The 20,794-nt window shown below is 42.4% G+C and overlaps 1 protein-coding gene across 1 annotated transcript in view; it reads left to right on the top strand.

Annotated features, from left to right (window-relative positions):
• The window catches only part of LOC124789589 (hydroxyacid-oxoacid transhydrogenase, mitochondrial), a 91,712-nt gene that overhangs the window by 37,618 nt on the left and 33,300 nt on the right, over nt 1–20,794 (top strand). Inside the window, exons 3-7 of the mRNA XM_047257001.1 lie at nt 1,923–2,131; nt 2,206–2,402; nt 2,539–2,707; nt 5,528–5,695; nt 20,026–20,184. Coding sequence (XP_047112957.1) covers nt 1,923–2,131; nt 2,206–2,402; nt 2,539–2,707; nt 5,528–5,695; nt 20,026–20,184 — 902 coding nt within the window. The remainder of the gene's footprint in view (nt 1–1,922; nt 2,132–2,205; nt 2,403–2,538; nt 2,708–5,527; nt 5,696–20,025; nt 20,185–20,794) is intronic.

Raw genomic sequence — 20,794 nt, 5'->3', positions numbered from 1 at the left:
GGCTTGTAGGGGAGTTGATAGAAGGGGTATGTAGTATTGGAGTGGGAGCGGGGAAGGAGATAAGTGGGTGGAGAGTAGAGACTAATGAAGGTTGAGGTGAGAGGGTTACAGGAGAGGGAGAGTACCCATATGTGCATTTCAGAAAATCTGGTGGTAGGTAGGAAGAAACCAGATGGTGCAGGCTATGAAGCCTTTCATTAAAGTAAAGCAACTAGGTACTCCAGCTGCCTATTGGTCATTCATGTAGACAGGCAGCTTCTTCATTGCAATGCCCACGCAGACAATGACACTTCGTTGCAGCTTAGTAGGTAGATCACATGGCTGCTTTCACAGGTGGCCCTGCCTATGGTGGGGTAGGAAATGCCTGTGAGAGGACTGCAGTAGGTGGTAGTGAGAGGATGTATGAGGCAGGTCTTGAATTTAGTTCTGTTGCAGGGATATGAGTCATGAGGCAAGGGGTTAGGAGCATGGGTGGAATAGTAATGGACAAGAATATTATATAGATTCGGTGGGTGGAGGAATACCAGTGAGGGAAGGGTCAAAACCCTGACAGAGGATGTCCTTGGAGGTTCTGAATGAAAAAGAGGAATATTCTTTTGTAGCTGGACAGTGCTTCTGTCAGAGGAGGTAGGTTGTGGCAGAGGCAAGGGAGCTCTGTTTCTGAAGAAGGTTGGAAGAGTAATTTTGGTCTGTTTCAGCACCAGTAAGACACTGGGCATACTTGGAGAGGGATTGCTTGTCAGTACAGATACTATGATGACTGGAAACTAGGCTGTATGGAAGAGATGTCTGGTTATGGAATGGGTGACAGTTGCCAAACTGGAGGTACTATTGGTGGTCGGCAGGCTTGATGTGAACAGATGTACTGATGCAGCCATCCTTGAGGAGGACCAGTTGAAGTGGATGGGTGAGAAGGTATGGATGCTGTGGAGGAATGTGGATAGGGTGTTTTTCCCTTGGTCCAGATCATGATGATATCCTCACTGAACCTGATCCAAGTGAGGGGTTTGGGATTCTTGGTGAAAAGGAAGGATCCCTCTAGATGGTCCATGAATAGGTTGGCATAGGATGGTGTCATGCATGCCCATTGCTGTACCACTAATTTGTTTGTAGGTGGTGCCTTCAAAGAAGTAGTAATTGTGGGTAAGGATATAGTTAATCATAGTTACCAGGAAGGAGGGTATGGGCCTGGAGGCATTTGGGTATTGAGAAAATCAGTGTTAAAAGCAGCAAGGCTGTGGACATTAGGGATGTTAGTGTAGAGATTTTTTTATGTAAATAGTTTCATTTTCCATGAGGATATCATGACTGTAAGTTTTGCACAATGCATCCCCCTATCACATGATCTATTGTCTGTTTTTTATATTCTGCTGCTCTTTTTTCCTTTCTACTTTCTTCATTTTTATGGGTTTTTTCCTTGTACATTTTCACCTTCTCATTTCTGTGCATCTGTGTTCTTTGATTTCTTTCCATTTTTCTGTGTTCTTTGACTTCTTTCCAGTTTGTATCATTTGCTTTTAAGTGATTTTAGTTTACCATTATTCCCCTTTGGCACTCCTTCAAGGGGAATATATTTTTACTTGTTACTGTGTGCTGTGTGTTTTGCTCACAAGGAAATAATTGAAAGTTCAGGAAGTTAAACATTCAGTGTCTTTTCTGTACTGCTATAGTTTCTACTGTGTTGGTGATTAGAAGTAAAGATTGTCTTTCATTTTATGTAGTTCCCCATATTTAGCAATTTCTGTTATATTTTGCCTACTGTTCGGAGAGCTATGATTTAAATTACAATAAGCCATTGGTATCATACTGTAGACTTTTCAGATTAATGAAGTAAACTATTGAAATCCTTTTCTAAGTAATTGATTTGGCAGTTATTGTATAAAATTTTGAAGTACAGTTCATAATAGATTCCTGTGTTTCAGATGGCTTGTTCCACAATCCGTTATGGGCCAGGAGTCACACAGGAAATTGGAATGGATATGGCCAATATGAATGCAAAGAAAGTTTGTTTGATGACTGATCCAAACATTGCAAAACTCCCTTCCATCCGAACAGCAATGGATTCATTAACCAAGCATGGTATCAATTTTGAAGTATTTGATAGAGTCAGAGTTGAACCAACAGACAAAAGGTGCGGAATATATTTCTAGTATTATTCCTTAGCATTAGGCTGAAGTACCTCATTATTAAATTGTTGCTTGACAGTTTGCAGGATGCAATAAACTTCGCGAAAGCAGGGCAGTTTGATGCTTTTGTTGCAGTTGGTGGTGGTTCTGTTATGGACACTTGCAAAGCTGCAAATCTGTATTCTTCCAACCCTGAAGCAGACTTCTTGGATTATGTTAATGAACCCATAGGGAAAGGAAAACCTGTCAACTTTCCACTGAAACCTTTTGTAGCAGGTGAGGTGCAGTAAATAAATTTTTTGTTTCTTTAGAGCACTTTTAATAACTGATATTTATATGTAACAGTGGTATATACTAAAGCCTTCAGATAGCTTTCCATCTGACCTGTTTTTCTTTTTTGCCACAACTGTAGTGCCAACAACTGCTGGTACTGGAAGTGAAACTACGGGTGTGAGTATTTTTGATTATGAGCCTCTGAAAGCCAAGACTGGGATAGCTCACAGGGCTATTCGCCCAACAATGGGACTTGTAGATCCGCTGCATACCTTGACAATGCCAGAGAGAGTATGTGTTTACAGCGGGTATGTTACTGTGGTACAAGGCAGCACTAGAAGTAGCACCTTACTGTGTTTCATTTTCGTGTTGTCAGTGGTCCTACTGAATCTTTTTCTTTCAATTCTGTTCATTTAAGGTGTTCTTGGCCTTACCTTCTCATCATTGTGTGTTTTGTGCTTTCATTTTACTATTTGGAGTTCTGTGCCATTCATGTTTTTATGTTGACCCCACCTGGAATTCCCCACTGTCAATTATAAATACTATAAATCAGTACTGGAATAAAAATTCAGTTATTTCCTGAATTCTAAACTGAAGCTACTCGGAAGGAATGCCAGAGAGATAAGGAAACTTGAGCTTCCCAATGATGTCAGCCTCTTGCTGATAGGACAGAAGGTGCAGTAGCCACCAGAAATATCGCGGGAGGCGCACATCGGCACGGCGCGTCACAGACGGTAGTTGCCGCAAAAAGTCCCGTCCACCAGAGGGCACCTGAGAATTCGGCTGCGACCTCTGCCAGCGGAACAACAACTCAAGCAGCACGGGCCGTGCCAGTCAGTTCACATCGGGCATGCCTATGAGACAGTTCCCAGTCTACTCTGAAGTGCGACGGAAAACGTGAACCGTCTTACTACAGAAGGCATGGTAGCTATTGACACAAACTGCCATTTTACATCAGCATACTCACTAAAAGTGTTACCCTGGAACAAGCTGTTAAGGTGTAGATGACAGCCAGTTAGTTAGTTCTCAATACCTCATACAAAAAATTAACTGTAGAAGATGATAAATGATACTGCAAAAAAAAAAAAATAAATAAATAAATAAAAAAAAAATAAAATAAAAAAAAAATAAAAATAAAATAAAATAAAAAATTTAAAAAAATAGTGCCTGATGCATAACTTAGTACATACAATAGAGAAACCTACCCCAGTCAGAAAATACCTGTAATGAATACAAAGAATATGCTGACAATACAATGTAAATGTAATATGAAACCTTACTGATGCTAAACTAAAGCAAAAATATATGCTTCCAGGGAGGAGATGAAAGTCTTTAAAGTGTAATGCTTTATTCTATCACCATTACTGCTGTTATCTCGTATATTATAGCCTTACATGTAAGCTTGTGAAGGGCAAGCAGCCTATTACACCTTCTCAAATGTTAGCCTTTGCCTAAACAGTGGTAAGCACTGTGAGATCAGCTCTTTATCACACAGCCTACAGAGATAACATTTTTCCTGAATCATCTTATCCATCACAGCTTTTTGACCCAAGTGGTCTCTTGATATGTAATATTTTGCAGCTCTCAGGAGTGCATCCAGTTCTGGTTTTATTTCTTCTCCTTTGAACCGCACCTGTCAGCTCATACCCTTTGTCTAACTTGGGGAAAATGTTTTGGGGATTGGCACCAAAAAGATTCACTTTTCTAAATTACAATTTTTTTTTTCTTAACTTCCTTATTTTTGCAATTGCTGTGTAACAGTGCTTTATTGTATTTCATGTCTGTATTCTGCAGTCATTCCTGACTATTCTCTTAGTTAATTGTGTAGTTGTTTGGCTACATTCATGTTTGGTTCATTGTGAATGGATTCTTCTAGAGGAGAACAATTTGTGTATCACACATCATTATGGAAATAATACATGCACCTGGACTCAATTAATAAAGGAATGGGCACCCTTTAGTCTGACACAGTGCTGCAGATCAGCACATAAAGGGTGCATAGAACTTGCTAAATGCCTTACAAAGAATTTTTTTTCATTTGCCAAACAGTGAAAGACCTGGCAGACCTGTACTCAGTTACCTATTCTAAAGCTAGAATTGGTACCAGTTGTATTTTACTGGTGCATTTTCCACAGTGATTAGATGTTTTTAAGGTTGCCTCTCTGTAGATAAAGTTCAGTTGGTATAGTGTGCAGGCACAATCCACTCCAGAAACAGTGCTTCAGATGCTGAATGAGTTTGAGATACTTTGTATTTCATTAACTATGTAGATATTTAGGACCATTAACTTAAATGTTTAGTGATATCATTTGGTAAATATTGGTTTCCATTCATGGGTCCTATCAGTGATGTCTTGCCACAAATAATACATATTACTATACCCTGAAAATTGGATTGTTGTCTTCCATTTTGCTTCAGATCAGTCTGTCCAGCTACAGAGGTTAATGTGCAATACAATATCTAACATACCGTGAACCACATTTCTTCACTCTAATAACAAATAACAACATGCCATGTAAATTTCAATTATTATCACAGAATGAAACAGTTCTCTGGAATTCTGATTGCCAAGTCCCACAATCCATTTAACATTCAGTAGGTATAGCTGTTTGAGCTGCTCACATAAAAAAACTTACAAAACTGTTGATCACTTATGATGAGTTGACTTTTCCCTCTTTCAGTGCAACCAATTTACTGTTAAATCTAAACAGAATAGAAATTCACATACAAAACTTTCTGTTTTAGACTCACCGTCATCTCCCTAAATCGGCTTGCTCAATTGCTCAAGTAGCTCCTTCAGTAAGGCCACAGCAGAATCTTCCCATCTCCTTCTCTGACAATGTGACTGCTGCTCCCCTGTTGACTGTAACTAACCTTCCTTCCAAGTGTAATGTGTGTTTTTATTGTTCACGTGTGTGTGTGTGTGTGTGTGTGTGTGTGTGTGTGTGTGTGTGTGTGTGTGTGTGTGTTGTGAGAGAGAGATGTTTTGGTTTTATTGTTTGCTGTTTAGTTCCTTATCAGTTTCTTCTGCCACACTTATATTACTTTTTTTTATATATATATAAAAACTGTGGTTTTCAGCATAACATAGTTCGAAATCTTTTAATTCACACAGGTTTCTTTTACAGGTTTGATGTCTTGTGCCATGCACTTGAATCATTCACAGCTGTCCCTTACACAGAACGAAAACCACGCCCTCCAAATCCTATACAGCGTCCTGCTTATCAAGGCCAGAATCCAATATCAGATGTTTGGGCTAAATATGCATTGCAGGTCATGCAGAAATATTTTAAAAGGTAAGGAATATTAGGTTAATGTAAATGGCAGGGCAGATAAAAGCCAAAAACTATAATATTATAATTCATAAAAAAAGGTCAAATTGAAGTCAGGAGGAGACCTACATAGAGAGAAATCATAATCATAATAAAACAAGGGAAATAAGAGCTCGCCTGGAAAGATATAAGTGTTCATTTTTTCTGCACCCTGTTAGAGATTGGAGTAATAGAGAATTATTGTGAAGTGGTGCGATGAATCCTCTGCTGGGCACTTAAATGTGATTTGCAGAGTATCCATGTAAGTGTAGATAATACTATTACTGTTTACTAGCAGAATATAATCTAGTAAATTGGAAGGAAAGTGTTATATCAGAATAACACAGTAACATCCAAAATACTTAAATGATTTATATACAAAAATACTGTTTCACAGTAGCATTTCACAATCCATAGCAATTGCACAAGTCCAGGGCACTCCAGTTCACATCAGAGATAGCTGAGACAGTATCCTAAGTTCCACAGGGTTCCTCGTACGTGCGGTCACTAGTTTGAGTGAAGGCAGGCATAGGACTGGCTGTACAATGCTGTTGCAGTGGCCTATATACCGCCCTGGTAGTCCGGGAATACTACGTATGGTGGTGCCAGGGGCAGAGTGGAGGCTCCCTTCCATCTCATGACACCAGCCCTCTAGTGGTCATCTCGAAATGGACTACATGGCCGGTCAGCAAATCTATGTGACCAGTCCGCATGTGCTACCTATGCAGCTGTGTGACTGGCCACTCTTTGCATGTGTTGACGTCTGCTGCTGTTGGCGGTGGCTGAGTGATGGCGGATACCACAGAAAGCTGTTACTATTTTAAATACCTTTTGTTTATAATCTGTTGGTAGCTTAATTTTTAATTGATTTAGCAGAAATTTTACTTGATGAAATTGGTACTGTGAAAGGTGATTAATCTGGAGTAACTGGGGAATCCCTGTCCAAATTTTTGAAAGGTTGAATTATAGAAATGTTTTCTAAAGGAGTTATCTGAAGCTGCAGTTAGGAGCGTACCATACAATGTGTCTAGAACTTGGATAAAAACTGGATGTACTGCAATATTATGTGAAATACTGAAGAGTACATTTAATTTAAAAGCAACTAATGTAATGATATCACAATCATGATCAATAATATTTTAAACAAATTAAAGTTACAATACATTTTCAAATATTACATAATTTTTTGGAGAAAGATATGGATTTCTCCAGTTATTTACTGCTGACACCTTGATGTACAATGATATGATGCACAGCATCTAAAGAGGCACTACTACTGGAAGTTGATGCCAAGAAAATATTTTCATTTGCCATACATTTTGATAATTTTATGATGTCAGTTATTAAAGTTCCAGTTTAAAAATCCTGTAGAAAGAGAACCACTGCACAGAATGATGCTAGATTTGAACAGCATATTATTGATGCAGGGAAAATGACATGGATAAAAAAATGAATGGAAAATTTGACCAACAAATGGTGCAGTAAGTGTCAGAATATGTACACAAATAGCCACACAGCACATGGTTGTTCCTCAGTTTGTATCTGAGACTCCCAACATGACTGTATCCATGTAGCATCACAAGCTGCTGGTAGAGCTCTTTTACAGGAATGGTGACTGTGCGTCAGCAGCAGTACAGAAGTTCTAGACACTCGAGGTATGAAAAAAGGCACTGGATTGAAGTCTGCTCAGGGTGTGGAGAAAATTATTTTAAAAAATGTGAAAAGGCAGGTTTTTTAAACTGCAGTGTGGCAGAGGGAGGAAAGCAGTTGATCTGATATGTCAAGAATGTGGACAGCCATAGCATTGCAGGAGGGGTCAAGTGGTGGCATGTAAACACACAGTGCATGGGGAATTGTCAGAACAATGGACATGCCTGTGCGCATGGTGCATAAAATCCTACAAAATATCCTCCATTGCCATCCATACAAAATCGCCCATGTTCAAGAGTTGCTTCCTGCTGACCTTCCAGCAAAAGAAACATTCACCTCCAAGGACATGTCAGTGTGCAGAATATGGGCAACAGGAAATCCGTACACACATAACCGATACAACTTCATTTTGCAAAGGTGTCTGTGTGGTGCAGGTTGACGGCATTGTTTATCATAGGGCCATATTTTTTTGAGGAGATTAGACCTGTGTGTCTTGTTATCTGTACCATCACTGGCAAATTCTGAGTAGTGTCTTCTGTGCACCTTCTGCATTCCAACCCTTCAACAGTGTAGATGTTTGGGTAGGATCATTTTATACAAGATGGTGCACCTCTGCCCATTGCACAGCCAGTGAAGTGGCTGCTGCAGAGGCATTTTGAAAATGCTGGAATTATCAGCCACCATTTCCCTACAGCGTGGCTATCCAGGTCACCTGATGTTAATCCGTGTGACTTCTAGCTGTGCGGTTATCTGAAAGGTGTTTTCTGTGCTCCAATTAAGACCATAGGTGAATTGAAAGTACACATCCTGTATCGTATTCTGAATGGACCCCTGAGATACACCGATTTGTTGTGGAACATGCTGTTTTTTTATTTTATCTTGTGGCAGAAAATGGTGGACAGCATATTGAATATGTCTTACGCAAGTGTTACGAAAATTAGAAACTGATGTTATATTGATTTTTTATGCAGCTTCTGCTCCCAGGACATGTAAAAACTGATGTCGGTTTGCTTTTTATGTGGTTTTTGGCCTCAGGGCAACTAAAAACAAATTTTTCCCATCTAATGTGGTACAACCTTGCTTCAGTGAAAGGGCTTACCTAACACTGCCACAACTGTTGACTGCAGAACTTGTACAGCCATGCACATTGAATAGTATGGATGGTGTAATGTGCTACTCAAACCATAGCAATTGTATTGCGATTCAGCTGTTATTTGTAGCTGACCTCCTTTACGTAAAAATACTTACAGTGCTACCTCTTGGTAAAATTTTCTTTAAATTCTGTTTCACGACTTTCTTCTCCTGCGTCAGTAACATGCTGTTCAATTTTGATGCCATTCTGAGTAGCCATTCTTTTTCTATAGCATTTTGATACTGGAGCTTTAATTATGGACACCATGTACTTAAAGAAGGAACTTATTTTTGGTTGATTCTACATTTACATCTATAACCTACAAACAGCTGTGAAGTCCATGGCAAAGGGTATGTCCCATTGTACCAGTTACTAGTATCTTTTCCCATTCCATTCACATATGGAGCATGGGAAGAATTACTGTTTAAACGCCTCTGTGCACACTGTAATTATTTAATCTTGTCCTTATGATTCCTACGTGAGTAGTACATAAGGGGCCATAATGTATTCAGAGTCATCAATTAAAGCCTGTTCTTGAAGCTTTGTAAGTAGGCTTTCTCAGGATGGTTTTGTCTATCGTAAAGAATCGCCCAGTTCAGTTTCATCAGCATCTCTCCGACATTCTCCCACAGATCGAACAAACCTGTGACCATTCGTGCAGCCCTTCTCTGTATTACACATTTAATATCCCTCTTTGTCCTGTTTAGTATGCGTCCCACACACTTGAGAAATATTCTAGAGTGGGTCACATGAGTGATCTGTAAGCAATGTTCTTTGTAGAATAATTGTTTTCCCAATATCCTACCAAGAAACTTAAGTCTACCAAGTGCTTCACCCATGACTGAGTCTATGTGATCATTCCATTTCATGTCTCCACAGCCGGCCGAAGTGGTCGTGTGGTTCTAGGCGCTGCAGTCTGGAACCGCGAGACCGCTACGGTCGCAGGTTCGAATCCTGCCTCGGGCACCCTCTGTGGGTTCCGTGTTTTCTGTCGAAATCGGGTCGGACCCTTGCGGGCTTCTGGTGGCATTTGTACGTTGGTCCGTACAGACATTGCTAGCACGTGGATTCCTCTCCAAACTACATTGGAAGCGGTTGCTGTTAGGGTCCACTTAGACTCTGCAGTCACAGTTTGCAATCTTTATCTCCCTCCTGACAGGACTCTTACACCTGCTGCCTTAACCACCCTTCTTCAGCAACTTCCTCCTCTATTCCTCCTCGTTGGGGATTTTAATGCTCATCATCCTTTGTGGGGCAGTGCCTTTCCATCTAGACGAGGTCTTCTTATAGACCAATTTATTGCAGACCACAACCTGTGCCTTCTTAATGATGGCTCCCCTACTCATTTCAGTGCCGGTCATGGTACCTTTTCTGCCATTGATCTTTCTTTCTTCTCCCTCCCTCCTCCCTTCGTTACACTGGTCGCCACACGACGACCTTTGTGATAGTGACCATTTCCCGTTGATTATCGCGCTCCCTTCCCGCTCCCCGATGGACAGATTACCTCGTTGGTCTTTCCACCACGCCGATTGGCCTCTATACGCTCCACAGGTCGAGTTTTCTCCCTCTTTGTCGGGTTGTATTGATGACGTCCTACGTGACGTGTCTGACATGATTGTTCGCGCTGCTAGCCTTGCTGTCCCGCGCTCATCTGGACCATTTCGTCGCCGGCAAGTCCCGTGGTGGAGTACGGCCATTGCCATTGCCATTGCCATCAGTGATCGCCGTCGAGCTTTGCAACACTTTAAGAGGCACCCATCCGTAGCCAGCCTTACTACCTTTAAACGCCTTCGCGCTAAAGCCCATTATTTAGTCAAACAGAGCAAGCGGATATGTTGGGAACGATTCGTTTCTTCCCTTGGTTCTACTGTCCATCTGTCACGGGTATGGGCTACACTTCGTTCTCTCGAAGGTTGCCATCGGCAGTCCACCCTCCCAGGCCTTCACCTCCCAGATGTCATTTGTACGGACCCATTAGTTCTTGCAGAACATCTTGCGACCCATTTTGCAGTGGCGTCAGCGTCAGCCTCCTATCCAGCTGCTTTCCTTCATCAAAAACAGCAGGCTGAAGCATCCACCTTATGTTTCACCCCTTGTGAGTCAGAATCTTACAACGAACCTTTTACTGAATGGGAATTTCTTTCTGCTCTATCTTCTTCTCATGATACGGCCCCTGGCCCAGATTCCATTCATAACCAACTGCTTCAACATCTCAGTGCTCCACAACGGCAACATCTTCTTCGGGTGTTTAACCGTATCTGGCTCCAGTGTGACTTCCCTTCTCAGTGGAGGGATAGCATTGTGGTTCCTGTCCTTAAGCCTGGTAAGAACCCCATATCTGTTGACAGATATCGGCCAATTAGTTTGACCAATGTTGTTTGTAAGTTACTTGAATGGATGGTAGCCCGTCGGCTCAATTGGGTCCTCGAATCTCGGGATCTCTTGTCGCCTTACCAGTGTGGCTTTCGAGAGGGACGGTCTTCAATCGATTATTTACTTCGCTTGGAATCTGCAGTTCGGCAGGCTTTTTCCCAGCGCCGCCATTTGGTTGCAGTGTTTTTTGACCTTCGCAAGGCCTATGACACGGCCTGGCGCCATCACATCTTACTTACCCTTCATCAGTGGGGTCTTCGGGGCCCACTCCCGATTTTTATCCGCCAGTTCCTGATCCATCGGTCATTCATAGAGTTCGAGTTGGTACTGCTGTTAGTTCTCCACAGACCCAGGAGACGGGCATCCCACAGGGTTCTGTCTTGAGTGTCCTTTTCCTCATTGCTATCGATGGACTTGTGGCCTCTGTCGGTCCCTTGGTCGCCCGTGCCCTGTATGTGGATGATTTCTGCATTTGGGTTAGTTCCTCCTCGATGGCATCTGCAGAGCGGCAGCTCCAGGTAGCTATACAGCGTGCCTGTGCATGGACCCTCTCACACGGGTTTCAATTCTCTCCTTCAAAATCGCGAGTGGTCCACTTCTGTCGCCGTACTACGATCCACCCTGATCCAGAGCTCTATCTCGCTGCACAATGATTGCCTGTGGTCCCACAGTTTCGTTTCCTGGGTCTTCTTTTTGGCAACAAGCTCACTTGGCTGCCCCGTATCAGACACCTGAAGGTAGGATGTTTCCGTAAACTCAATGTCCTTTGCTTCCTTGCCCACTCCTCTTGGGGTGCGGACCATTCCCTCCTCCTCCGTCTTTATCGTGCTCTTGTTCTGTCTCACTTGGACTGTGGTTGTAAAGTTTATGGTTCAGCTGCTCCTTCCACACTGCACGTGCTGGATCCAGTCCACCATCGTGGTATCCGTTTGGCCACCGGTGCCTTCCCTACTAGCCCTGTTGATAGTCTCCTGGTTGAAGCTGGGATCCCCCCCCTCCCCCTTTCTGTTCGGCGGTCCCAGCTTCTGGTGTCTTGTGCACTCACCATCCATTCCTCTCCCACTCATCCTTCCTATTCTATTGTGTTCCCAGACCATGGACGTCGCCCACCCGACTCCCGCCCTCGGGCGCTTTTACCGGTTGGGCTGCGCCTTGCGTCTCTTTGCCGTGATTTTCAGCTTCCTTCTTTGTCCTGTCTTCCTCGCTCCCTCCCCTCCACCCCTCCTTGGTTAGTTCCTCGGCCTCGAATTCGGATGGATCTCCGCCGAGGTCGGAAAGATTCCATCCCCCCGGTGGTGTTCCGTTCCTTTTTCCGCCAAATGTTATGGGAGTTTTGGGATCCTGTTGTTTTTTACACTGATGGCTCTAAATCGGCTGATCGTGTTGGGTATGCCTTCACGTCCTTTGTTGGAACGGAAAGTCATCTGCTGCCACCTACATGTGGGGTGTTTACTGCGGAATTGATGGCAATTTCCCAGGCCCTTGCCTTTATTAAACAGTCCCAACACAACTGCGTTTTGTTATGTACGGACTCGATGAGTGGCCTTCTTGCTATTGACCGGTGTTTTTCGTGCCATCCCTTGGTCTCTGCCATCCATGACCATCTCGCTGATATTCACCGTGCTGCTTGTTCTATTGACTTCCTTTGGGTCCCTGGCCATGTGGGTATCCCGGGTAATGAGCTCGCTGATTGTTTAGCTGGGGGAGCAGTTACTTACCCCCCGTTTTCTGTAGCCCCTCCTGCAGTGGATTTACGGCTTCACATAAAATCCCACTTCGCACAGCCATGGGCCAATTCTTGGGAGGCTACTCCCCTGTCTAATAAACTTCGTGCAATTAAGGTGACACCAGGCCCATGGCGTTCTTCCTTTCGCATCTCCCGAAAGGACTCGACCACACTGTGTTGTCTCCGTATTGGCCATACTCGGTTGACCCATGGTTTTCTTTTGCGTGAAGAGTCACCCCCACTATGTGGTTGTGGAGCCTTGCAGTCAGTAGCCCACATTTTGGTTGAATGCCCTCTTCTTTTGGCTCTGCGTGCTAAGTACAGGCTCCCCCACACTTTACCTTTGATGTTGGCTGACGATTCCCGGATGGTCTCTCTGGTTCTCGATTTCCTCCGGGAAAGTGGTTTTTATTCTCAGTTTTAAGGTTTTTAATCTCTCTCTGGTGTTGGGGCGGGGCGGTGAGTGTTTGGGTGTCTCCCACTGTAAGCAGTGTTCGGAGATTCCTGATTCACCTCCCTGACCGAATTCCTCTTTTCTTCCCCTTTTGCTCTATTTTTACCCTTTTTTTTTAAGGCTTGGTTAGTCTTTCTATTCCCATACGTACTTTATACATTATAGCAGTTGTACCTTTTAAGTCACAGGTGGTCTTGCCTATGCTGCTTCAGCGTAGTGTTGGGTTCGTTCTCTTGCCGACTTCCCTCATTTTGTTTTTTACCAATGACGACATGACTGCCTTTTTACGTTTTTCCCTTTTTCCGTTTTATTGTTCTGACTTTACTGAGTTGTCCCATTAGCGGAATGGCGCATATTTGAAACAAGGGACTGATGACCTTGCTGTTTGGTCCCTTAAACCTCAACCAACCAACCTGCCTCGGGCATGGATGTGTGTGATGTCCTTAGGTTAGTTAGGTTCAACTAGTTCTAAGTTCTAGGGGACTAATGACCTCAGAAGTTGAGTCCCATAGTGCTCAGAGCCATGTCCCCACAAAGTGCTACACCCAGGTATTTGTATGAGTTGGCAATTTCCAACTGTGACTTATTGATATTGTAGTCAAGAGATACGTATTTTGTTTTGTTCTGTTTTGTGAAGTACACAGTTTTACATTTCTGAACATTTAAAGCAAGTTGTCAATCCTTGCAGCATTTAGAAATCTTATCAGGGTCTTACTAATAATATTGTCAACAATGTCATTGATGTAGAACATAACAGCAAAGGTTCCAACACTGTGCTCTGTTTTACCAATTTTTGTCGTGTCTCTATTAATGTAAAGTAATACTTTTGATAATTTGGATTAATGTTCAATATTTCCCCAAGTTTGATAGCTAAAACATTGGTTTGTTTCCTGTACATTCACTGATATTTTTGGTTTCCTCCTCTCTGCTGTAAATGCCTTGTGCCTGGTCTGTTATTTTGTCCTCATTCAGGATTTGGTTGCCAAAATATTCTCCATCTTTGTACAGCAAGTCATGAACATCCTTTGTTCTTCTATGCCTGTAACTCCAAATGTTACTTGGAAATCTAAATTTTCCTGTTCCTTAAAGACCAAACTCTGTTCATTGGTTGAAGTAAACCATACATTCATAAAGTTACTTTGGTCTGTAAAGATGCTTGATCCATAGGCTGCATCAGCAAAGTAGTGTTTGGAGAGGGAAACATGAATTTATTCAGTCCATTGTCACTACACGGTGAGGGGGTGAGAAGGAGCATTGCCTAAAATCAATAATACTTTCACATATTTAGGTTTCAATTTAAACTTTTCAATAATAATTTTTGAACTTAAAGGATGAAGTTGTCCTGGGACTGGTAAGAGACCACTCTGTGTGGTAAATTGAGTTTTTAGGTGTCGTAATCATAAACAGTACTGAGCAGGATAGTGATAGTGTGTTGTTAATACGGTAACAGAGTACATTTATGTTTTCCTTACCTTTTGTTAAAATATACCCTGCTTTGTTCCACATAACTGTAGGTTCTCCTTCTTGATTGGATTCATGAAACTGGGTGGGTGGATGGAAGCATGAATGAACCAGGCAATCAACACTTGCAACGTGTGTGGATGAGTTCAATCAACACTTGCAACGTGTGTGGATGAGTTAACTCATCATGCTCTGCCACTACTAAGTGTTGAGGACATGTTTTTAAAATGGCCCCTGAGTTTTCCTTATGCACTATTGACACGATTACACATCCCATTCTGCTGACCCCGTGATCTGGGCGAGTTACTTGCATATCTTGCTGAATGAAAAAGTTTCAAGTATTTATTGCACCACATACATGCCTCTCCGCATGCTATCATTTACAAAAATCCTCATTTTTGTATCTTAAACAATTTTTGATACACGACGACGACGACGACGACGACGACGACGACATGGCTCCTGATGCTCGGGGACGGAATGGGGACATCACAAGTGATTCTCCATGGGATATAAAAACCAATAACAAAATGAGATAGCATTCTGCTCTCAATTTTAAATAAAGTTTTGTTATTTTATATACATTTCATACACTGCAATGTATGAGCTAAGATCAACGCTACTCAAAGTTTACAACATGCATTTTTACTTGTACAAATTCTTCAGAGTTTTGTGCAGCACTGTAAGTATGACAAATAATGAAAATAAATTCAGCCCTTTATTGAGCAAAGGTATCAGCCTGTCAGATGAAGGGGGGGGGGGGGGGGGGAGGAAAGCTGAATAGTTTCCTGAAAATGAGAAGTATTTCATAGTAACCAGAACGCCATCTCTCAGCATAGGTGCCATCTCTCAGCCTAGACAGCAGCGTTAGATGAGCAGTACAGTGACAACAGAGCCGCACTCAGTTTGAAATGCAGAGAGCTCACACTCTTTTTCTGTTAAAGATATTGTGTAAATTATGGAAGCTAAACATTACTAGCTGTGAAACAGTTGGCCTTATTCCTGTGCAAATTTTTCTATTGCAGCCTGCAGTTCATCTCCTCTTGCAGGAAATGTGATGAAGTGTTCTTTGTACAGGGTGTGCACATCATCATGAATGGTCAGTTTTGGTACAGTTGTCAGCTTTAGTTTTTTCAGCTAGTTCACTCTGTTTTAGCACAAAGTCCAAAGTGTTATTTTGATTTTCCCTAATGTCATAAAAAGCCTATTTACCAGTGCCAGACTCAATCATAATATTCTGGGCAGAAGCACTGGCCTGAATTTTATCACACACTATCATGCTCTAATCTAAAAGTAACTGTTTGTATTTACTTCTGACATTTGTCTCAGTTACTACTTTGTATTGTATGATTAAATTTAACTCATCGTATTGACATCAGCAAGCAAACTGAGCAAGGTTTGACTTAGTGGTGCTCTTGTGATGAACACTGACATACATTACTTTGGTGAGAGTAGGCATTGCCTGCAGGGGAAACAGTGACTAAGCCTTTTCAGGACAGCCGCTAATTGCACTCAGCAGCTTTTACTGACAATTTCAGTCTATAACATTACAAGAGCATCACCAGTATCTCTCGAATTTCCATTGAGAATTATACAATAAAATGTGAAAATATAGAATCTCAAATTGATATTAATGAACGTATTCCATCCATAATACGATGTCTTAAGTTTAAAGTACAGTGGATGACTGATTACATTGCTGGCACCAGAGGTGAAGTTGGATGTACAACAAAAGTAATGATACTGATAATGTCAATGTACATTGATGAGCCAAAATATTATGACCACTGCTCACTGCAAAGCTGGATGCCATGTGACATGGTAACAAAAGTATGTAAGTGGAGCAGACACTGATGGGGATCACTGTAGCAAAGATATGGGGTACGAATTGGGAAATTCATTGAGATAAGCGACTTTGACAAAGGGAAGGTTATTATTATGCAGAGCCAGTGAACAAGTATCTTGAAAATGGCGAATGTGGCTAAATATTCATATGCTACTGTCATGAGCATCTACAAAAAGAGGTAGGACAACAGTACCACTAGGTGCTAAATGGTTGGATGTCCATGACTCTTCACAGACCGTGGGGTTTGGAGGATTATCTGCCTATAATGTAGGATAGATGATTTGTGGCACCTCTGATGAAAGAGCGCAATGCTGATGCACGCACAAGTGTTTTGGGGCATACCGTTTATTGTACATTGTCGAAAATGCAGTGCCTCAGCAGACCATCCTTACATGGTCACATGTTAACCCAATGACATTGTCAGTTGTTATAACAGTGGGCATGGGACCATCGGGATTCGACCATTGATCAATGGAAACATATCAGCTCATTTTTTGCTACGCTATGTCGATAGTCATCTTCACAAATGCCATCATCTAGGTGAACAGTGGCTTGAAATGTGTATGCGCCACACATGCAGGCTGGTGGGAGCAGTCTTATGCTATGGGAGACATTTTCCCACACTTGCGTGGGACTTGATGTCTTCCCCAAGGCAATGTCCTCTTTCAGTAGTATAATTGTCCAGGTCTTGAAGCCAGAACCATGCTACAGTGGGTTGAGGAACATACTAGTGAACCTACGTTGATGGTTTGGCAACCAAATTCACCTGATGATAACCATACGTAGCCCATCTGGGTCACTATCGGGCACCATCACCCACATACACAAGTCAGCAGCCCATAGTACATGCGAATTACATGACCTGTGCATAGAAATCTAATGCCACATGCCTCTACAAACCTACCAACAAACTTTTGGTTCACTGAAATGCAGAATCAATGATGTAAGTTGTTCCAAAGATGGACAAACAAGTTATTAAGCAGGTGGTTATAATGCTTTGGCTTGTCAGTGTAAGACTGCATATGTAACACTTTGTTATAAATTTCACTTTCTTAATTCCTGAGACTGTCTTGATGCTTTTGTATGAGGTTACAACTTTGCTTCCACTGTTTTTTCCCCAACATTTGAGATTTTAATGAAACCAATTGGTTACACATGTATCATTCAAAGTATTTTCCATTGCTGGCCGCTACTTCCTCCCATCTAACAGGCAGTGTATGAATTCCGCGTCAAGAAAATTGTTCATCTTTTGAAGTGATCCACAAATTGATCCAATTTGTGACTTCTTCATAAGACTGGAAGCGTTGGTCAGCCAGGCCATGTGCCATTAATGTAAACAGGTGATAGTCAGAGGGAGCAGTGCCTGGAGAATAGAGTGGGCGGGGTAGGACTTCCCATTTTAACATTTTCAAGTATGTATCGACCTCTTTTACAATGTGGGGTCGAGCGTTGTCATGGTACAAAATCACTTTATTGTGTGTCTCACTGTATTGTGGCAGTTTGTCTTTTAATGCTCTGCTTAAACACATTAATTGCATTCGATAATGAGCACCTGTGATTGTTTCACTTGGTTTTAACACCTCATAGTACATGATGCTGAGCTGGTCCCCCCAAATGCAGAGCATGATCTTGGAGGCGTGAATACTCGGTTTGGCCATCGATGTGGAAGCATTGCTGGGATATCCCCATGATTTTTTGCTTTCGTGGTTATCTTAATGAGCCCATTTTTCATAACTGGTCACAAAGTGAAGCAGAAATCCCTTATGTTTTTGCCTCTGAAGCAACTCCAGCTTCTCGGGCTAGAATGCAACATTGTGTGAGATGCAAGCAGCAATGTAGAGGGGGTGAGGAAGGGGAAGGGATAGTAGTGTATGGGAGGCAAGAGAGATGAACACTATTTGGTGGAGTATGCAGGGACTATACTGCCAACATGTGCAGAATCATGAAGTTGGCGGGGCAGGTAGGTGTCGAAAAAATGAGCAAAAGAGAGAGGAGCAGGGAAAGATGGGCAGATGGATTGGCAGAGGGCTGCAGATAAACAGGGTGGGAGATAAACAGGGTGGGAGATGAGAATGGGGAGGAGATGATAGGACAGAGGGAATGGAAACTGTTAAGTGGAGAGTGTGGAGATGGTATGTTACCAAAGGTTGAGGCTGGGAGTGGAGAATGTGTTGTAAGGATAACTTCCATCTACACAGCTCAGAAAAGCTGATGGTGGAGGAAAGGTTCCAGGTAGCTTGGGTAGTGAAGCAGCCATTTAAATAAAGTGTGTTATGTTCAGCTACATGCTGTGCCACAGGGTCGTCTGCTTTGCTCTTGGCCACAGTTTCGCGGTGGCCGTTCAGCCTGATGGACAGCTGGTTGGTAGTCATATAAACACAAAATACTGTGCAATGATTGCAGCAGAGCTGGAGAATGATATGGCTGCCTTCCCAGGTGGACTGGCCTGTGATGGGGTAGGATAAACTTGTCAGGACTGGAATAGGAAATGCTGTTTGGGTAGATTGGGCAGGTTTGGCACCTGGGGCTTCCATAGGGATGTGATCCTTGTGGCAAGGGATTAAGAGTGCCATAAGGATGGACTAGGATGTAGTTGAGGTTGGGTGCATGATGGAACACCAGGAGGGCTGGGAAATATTTTTGTTAGGATGTCCTAGCACCGCCCCAGGCTGGAACAACTGAACCACAGCCATCACCAGGGCTTTGACTAGCTGTCATCAGGACCTAAATGAAGGACATCCTACTGGCATATTTCTCACCCCCTACTAAAGTGTTGTTCACTCACCCTCCCAACCTCCACAATGTCCTAGTCCATCTCTGTCATCCCCAATGTCGACCCCATGCTACAAGGATCATATACCTGAGGAAGACCCAGGTGCAAAACCTGCCCAAAACACCCACCCAGCACTTCCTGTTACTGTCCTATCACAGGTTTATCCCACCCCATCAGGGGCTGGGCTACCTGTGAAAGCAGCCGTGTCATTTACCAGCTTTGCTGCAATCATTTCACAAATTTTTATGTTGGTATGACTACCATCCAGCTGTCCAACAGGACGAACAGCCATGTGCGGGGGGTGTGTGTGTGCGCGCGTGCAGGAGGATGTGTGTAAAAGTGTCATATGAAGAAAGTGCAAGTTAGGTTTCACGTTATTGACATTTTTGTAAGCCAGGCAGATAAACATGGAGGAAATAATTGTTAGAGCTACCTCATTACGTTTGAGATCAGAATATGTTTGAGGATTCCACAAGAGATGAGTATCAGTGAGAGTCAGTGGCATTTCTTTTACTTTTACTGTGTTAAATATCACTTGCATAAGCACAAATAGTTAATTGTACTTAAACAGTGGTTGTTAGGCAGTTTGTCATTTACTTCACATTCTTAGTGTATACCATGTGGCTTGGTGACCCTGTGCATAAGTATATTATTAAAAATACAAAAGTATCTTAACTTTATTTGTAGCTTATTGCTTCTTTCACCTCTGCTAGCAATTTATTAATGAAAAAGCCATGCTGGTCCATGAAACATGATGAATGAATAATAGAAGAGAAATAATAATTTATAAATCTCTCTCTCTCTCTATCTCTCTCTATCTATCTCTCTGCTGTACCTTAGTTTTACTTTTACTTAGAAAATATCAGAGAAATTTAAGTCAAACAATAATGTGTTGTTCAGGTCAGTTTACCAGCCGGACGATGTCGAGGCCCGATCTGCCATGCACTTGGCATCAGTAATGGCAGGCGTTGGCTTCGGTAATGCTGGGGTGCACCTTTGCCATGGTCTGTCATATGCAATATCTGGGAATGTGAAAGATTACAAACCTGAAGGTTACAGGTATGTGATGTACTTACCGCTGTAAGAGATAAAGGGCAATTTGTAAGCCATTGTGGGATTTGTTGATCTACAAACGATTACTGAAGTAATCTAGCAGTACTGCCGCATTGAAAATGCAAAATATGGTGCGCGAGAAACTCTTTTTGTATTGTATCTTCCTCATAAGCCGGAGACAAATATAAAACTACATAACACACACAGTACTGCAGGAGCATATGAGCTATTATTATTTTAAGCTATTATTTTAAGTTGGCTTGGACAATGCCCTATTTGTACTTGGTATTTTGCACTAGTTTTTCCTGAACCATATGAAATTCCTTTCTCTCCTCAATGGCATATATGGCTGTTGTGACTCGCCGATCTTTCAAAGTGCCGCCGCGCAGTTACGCGCGTCCTCTACATGCGGCGCTATCTGCCAGCCATGCAGCAGCAGCGCCACCTAAGCGGCCAGCCAGACAGCAGCCGTTAGACTCGGACTCAGTTATGATTTGACTTTTGAAAGTGCCACATGTCTTGCTCTGTTTACTTGATCTGTGACTTTCATGTATTGCATCGTCCTTGAAATATATTTGTTCAACTTGAAGTTATAACAATGACAAAATCATCTTTA

The sequence above is a fragment of the Schistocerca piceifrons genome, chromosome 1 (assembly GCF_021461385.2).
Source record: "Schistocerca piceifrons isolate TAMUIC-IGC-003096 chromosome 1, iqSchPice1.1, whole genome shotgun sequence".
Classification (NCBI taxonomy): Eukaryota; Metazoa; Arthropoda; class Insecta; order Orthoptera; family Acrididae; genus Schistocerca; species Schistocerca piceifrons.
The sequence above is the reverse complement of the archived record's forward strand: the minus strand, read 5'-3'. Positions and strand labels throughout refer to the sequence as shown.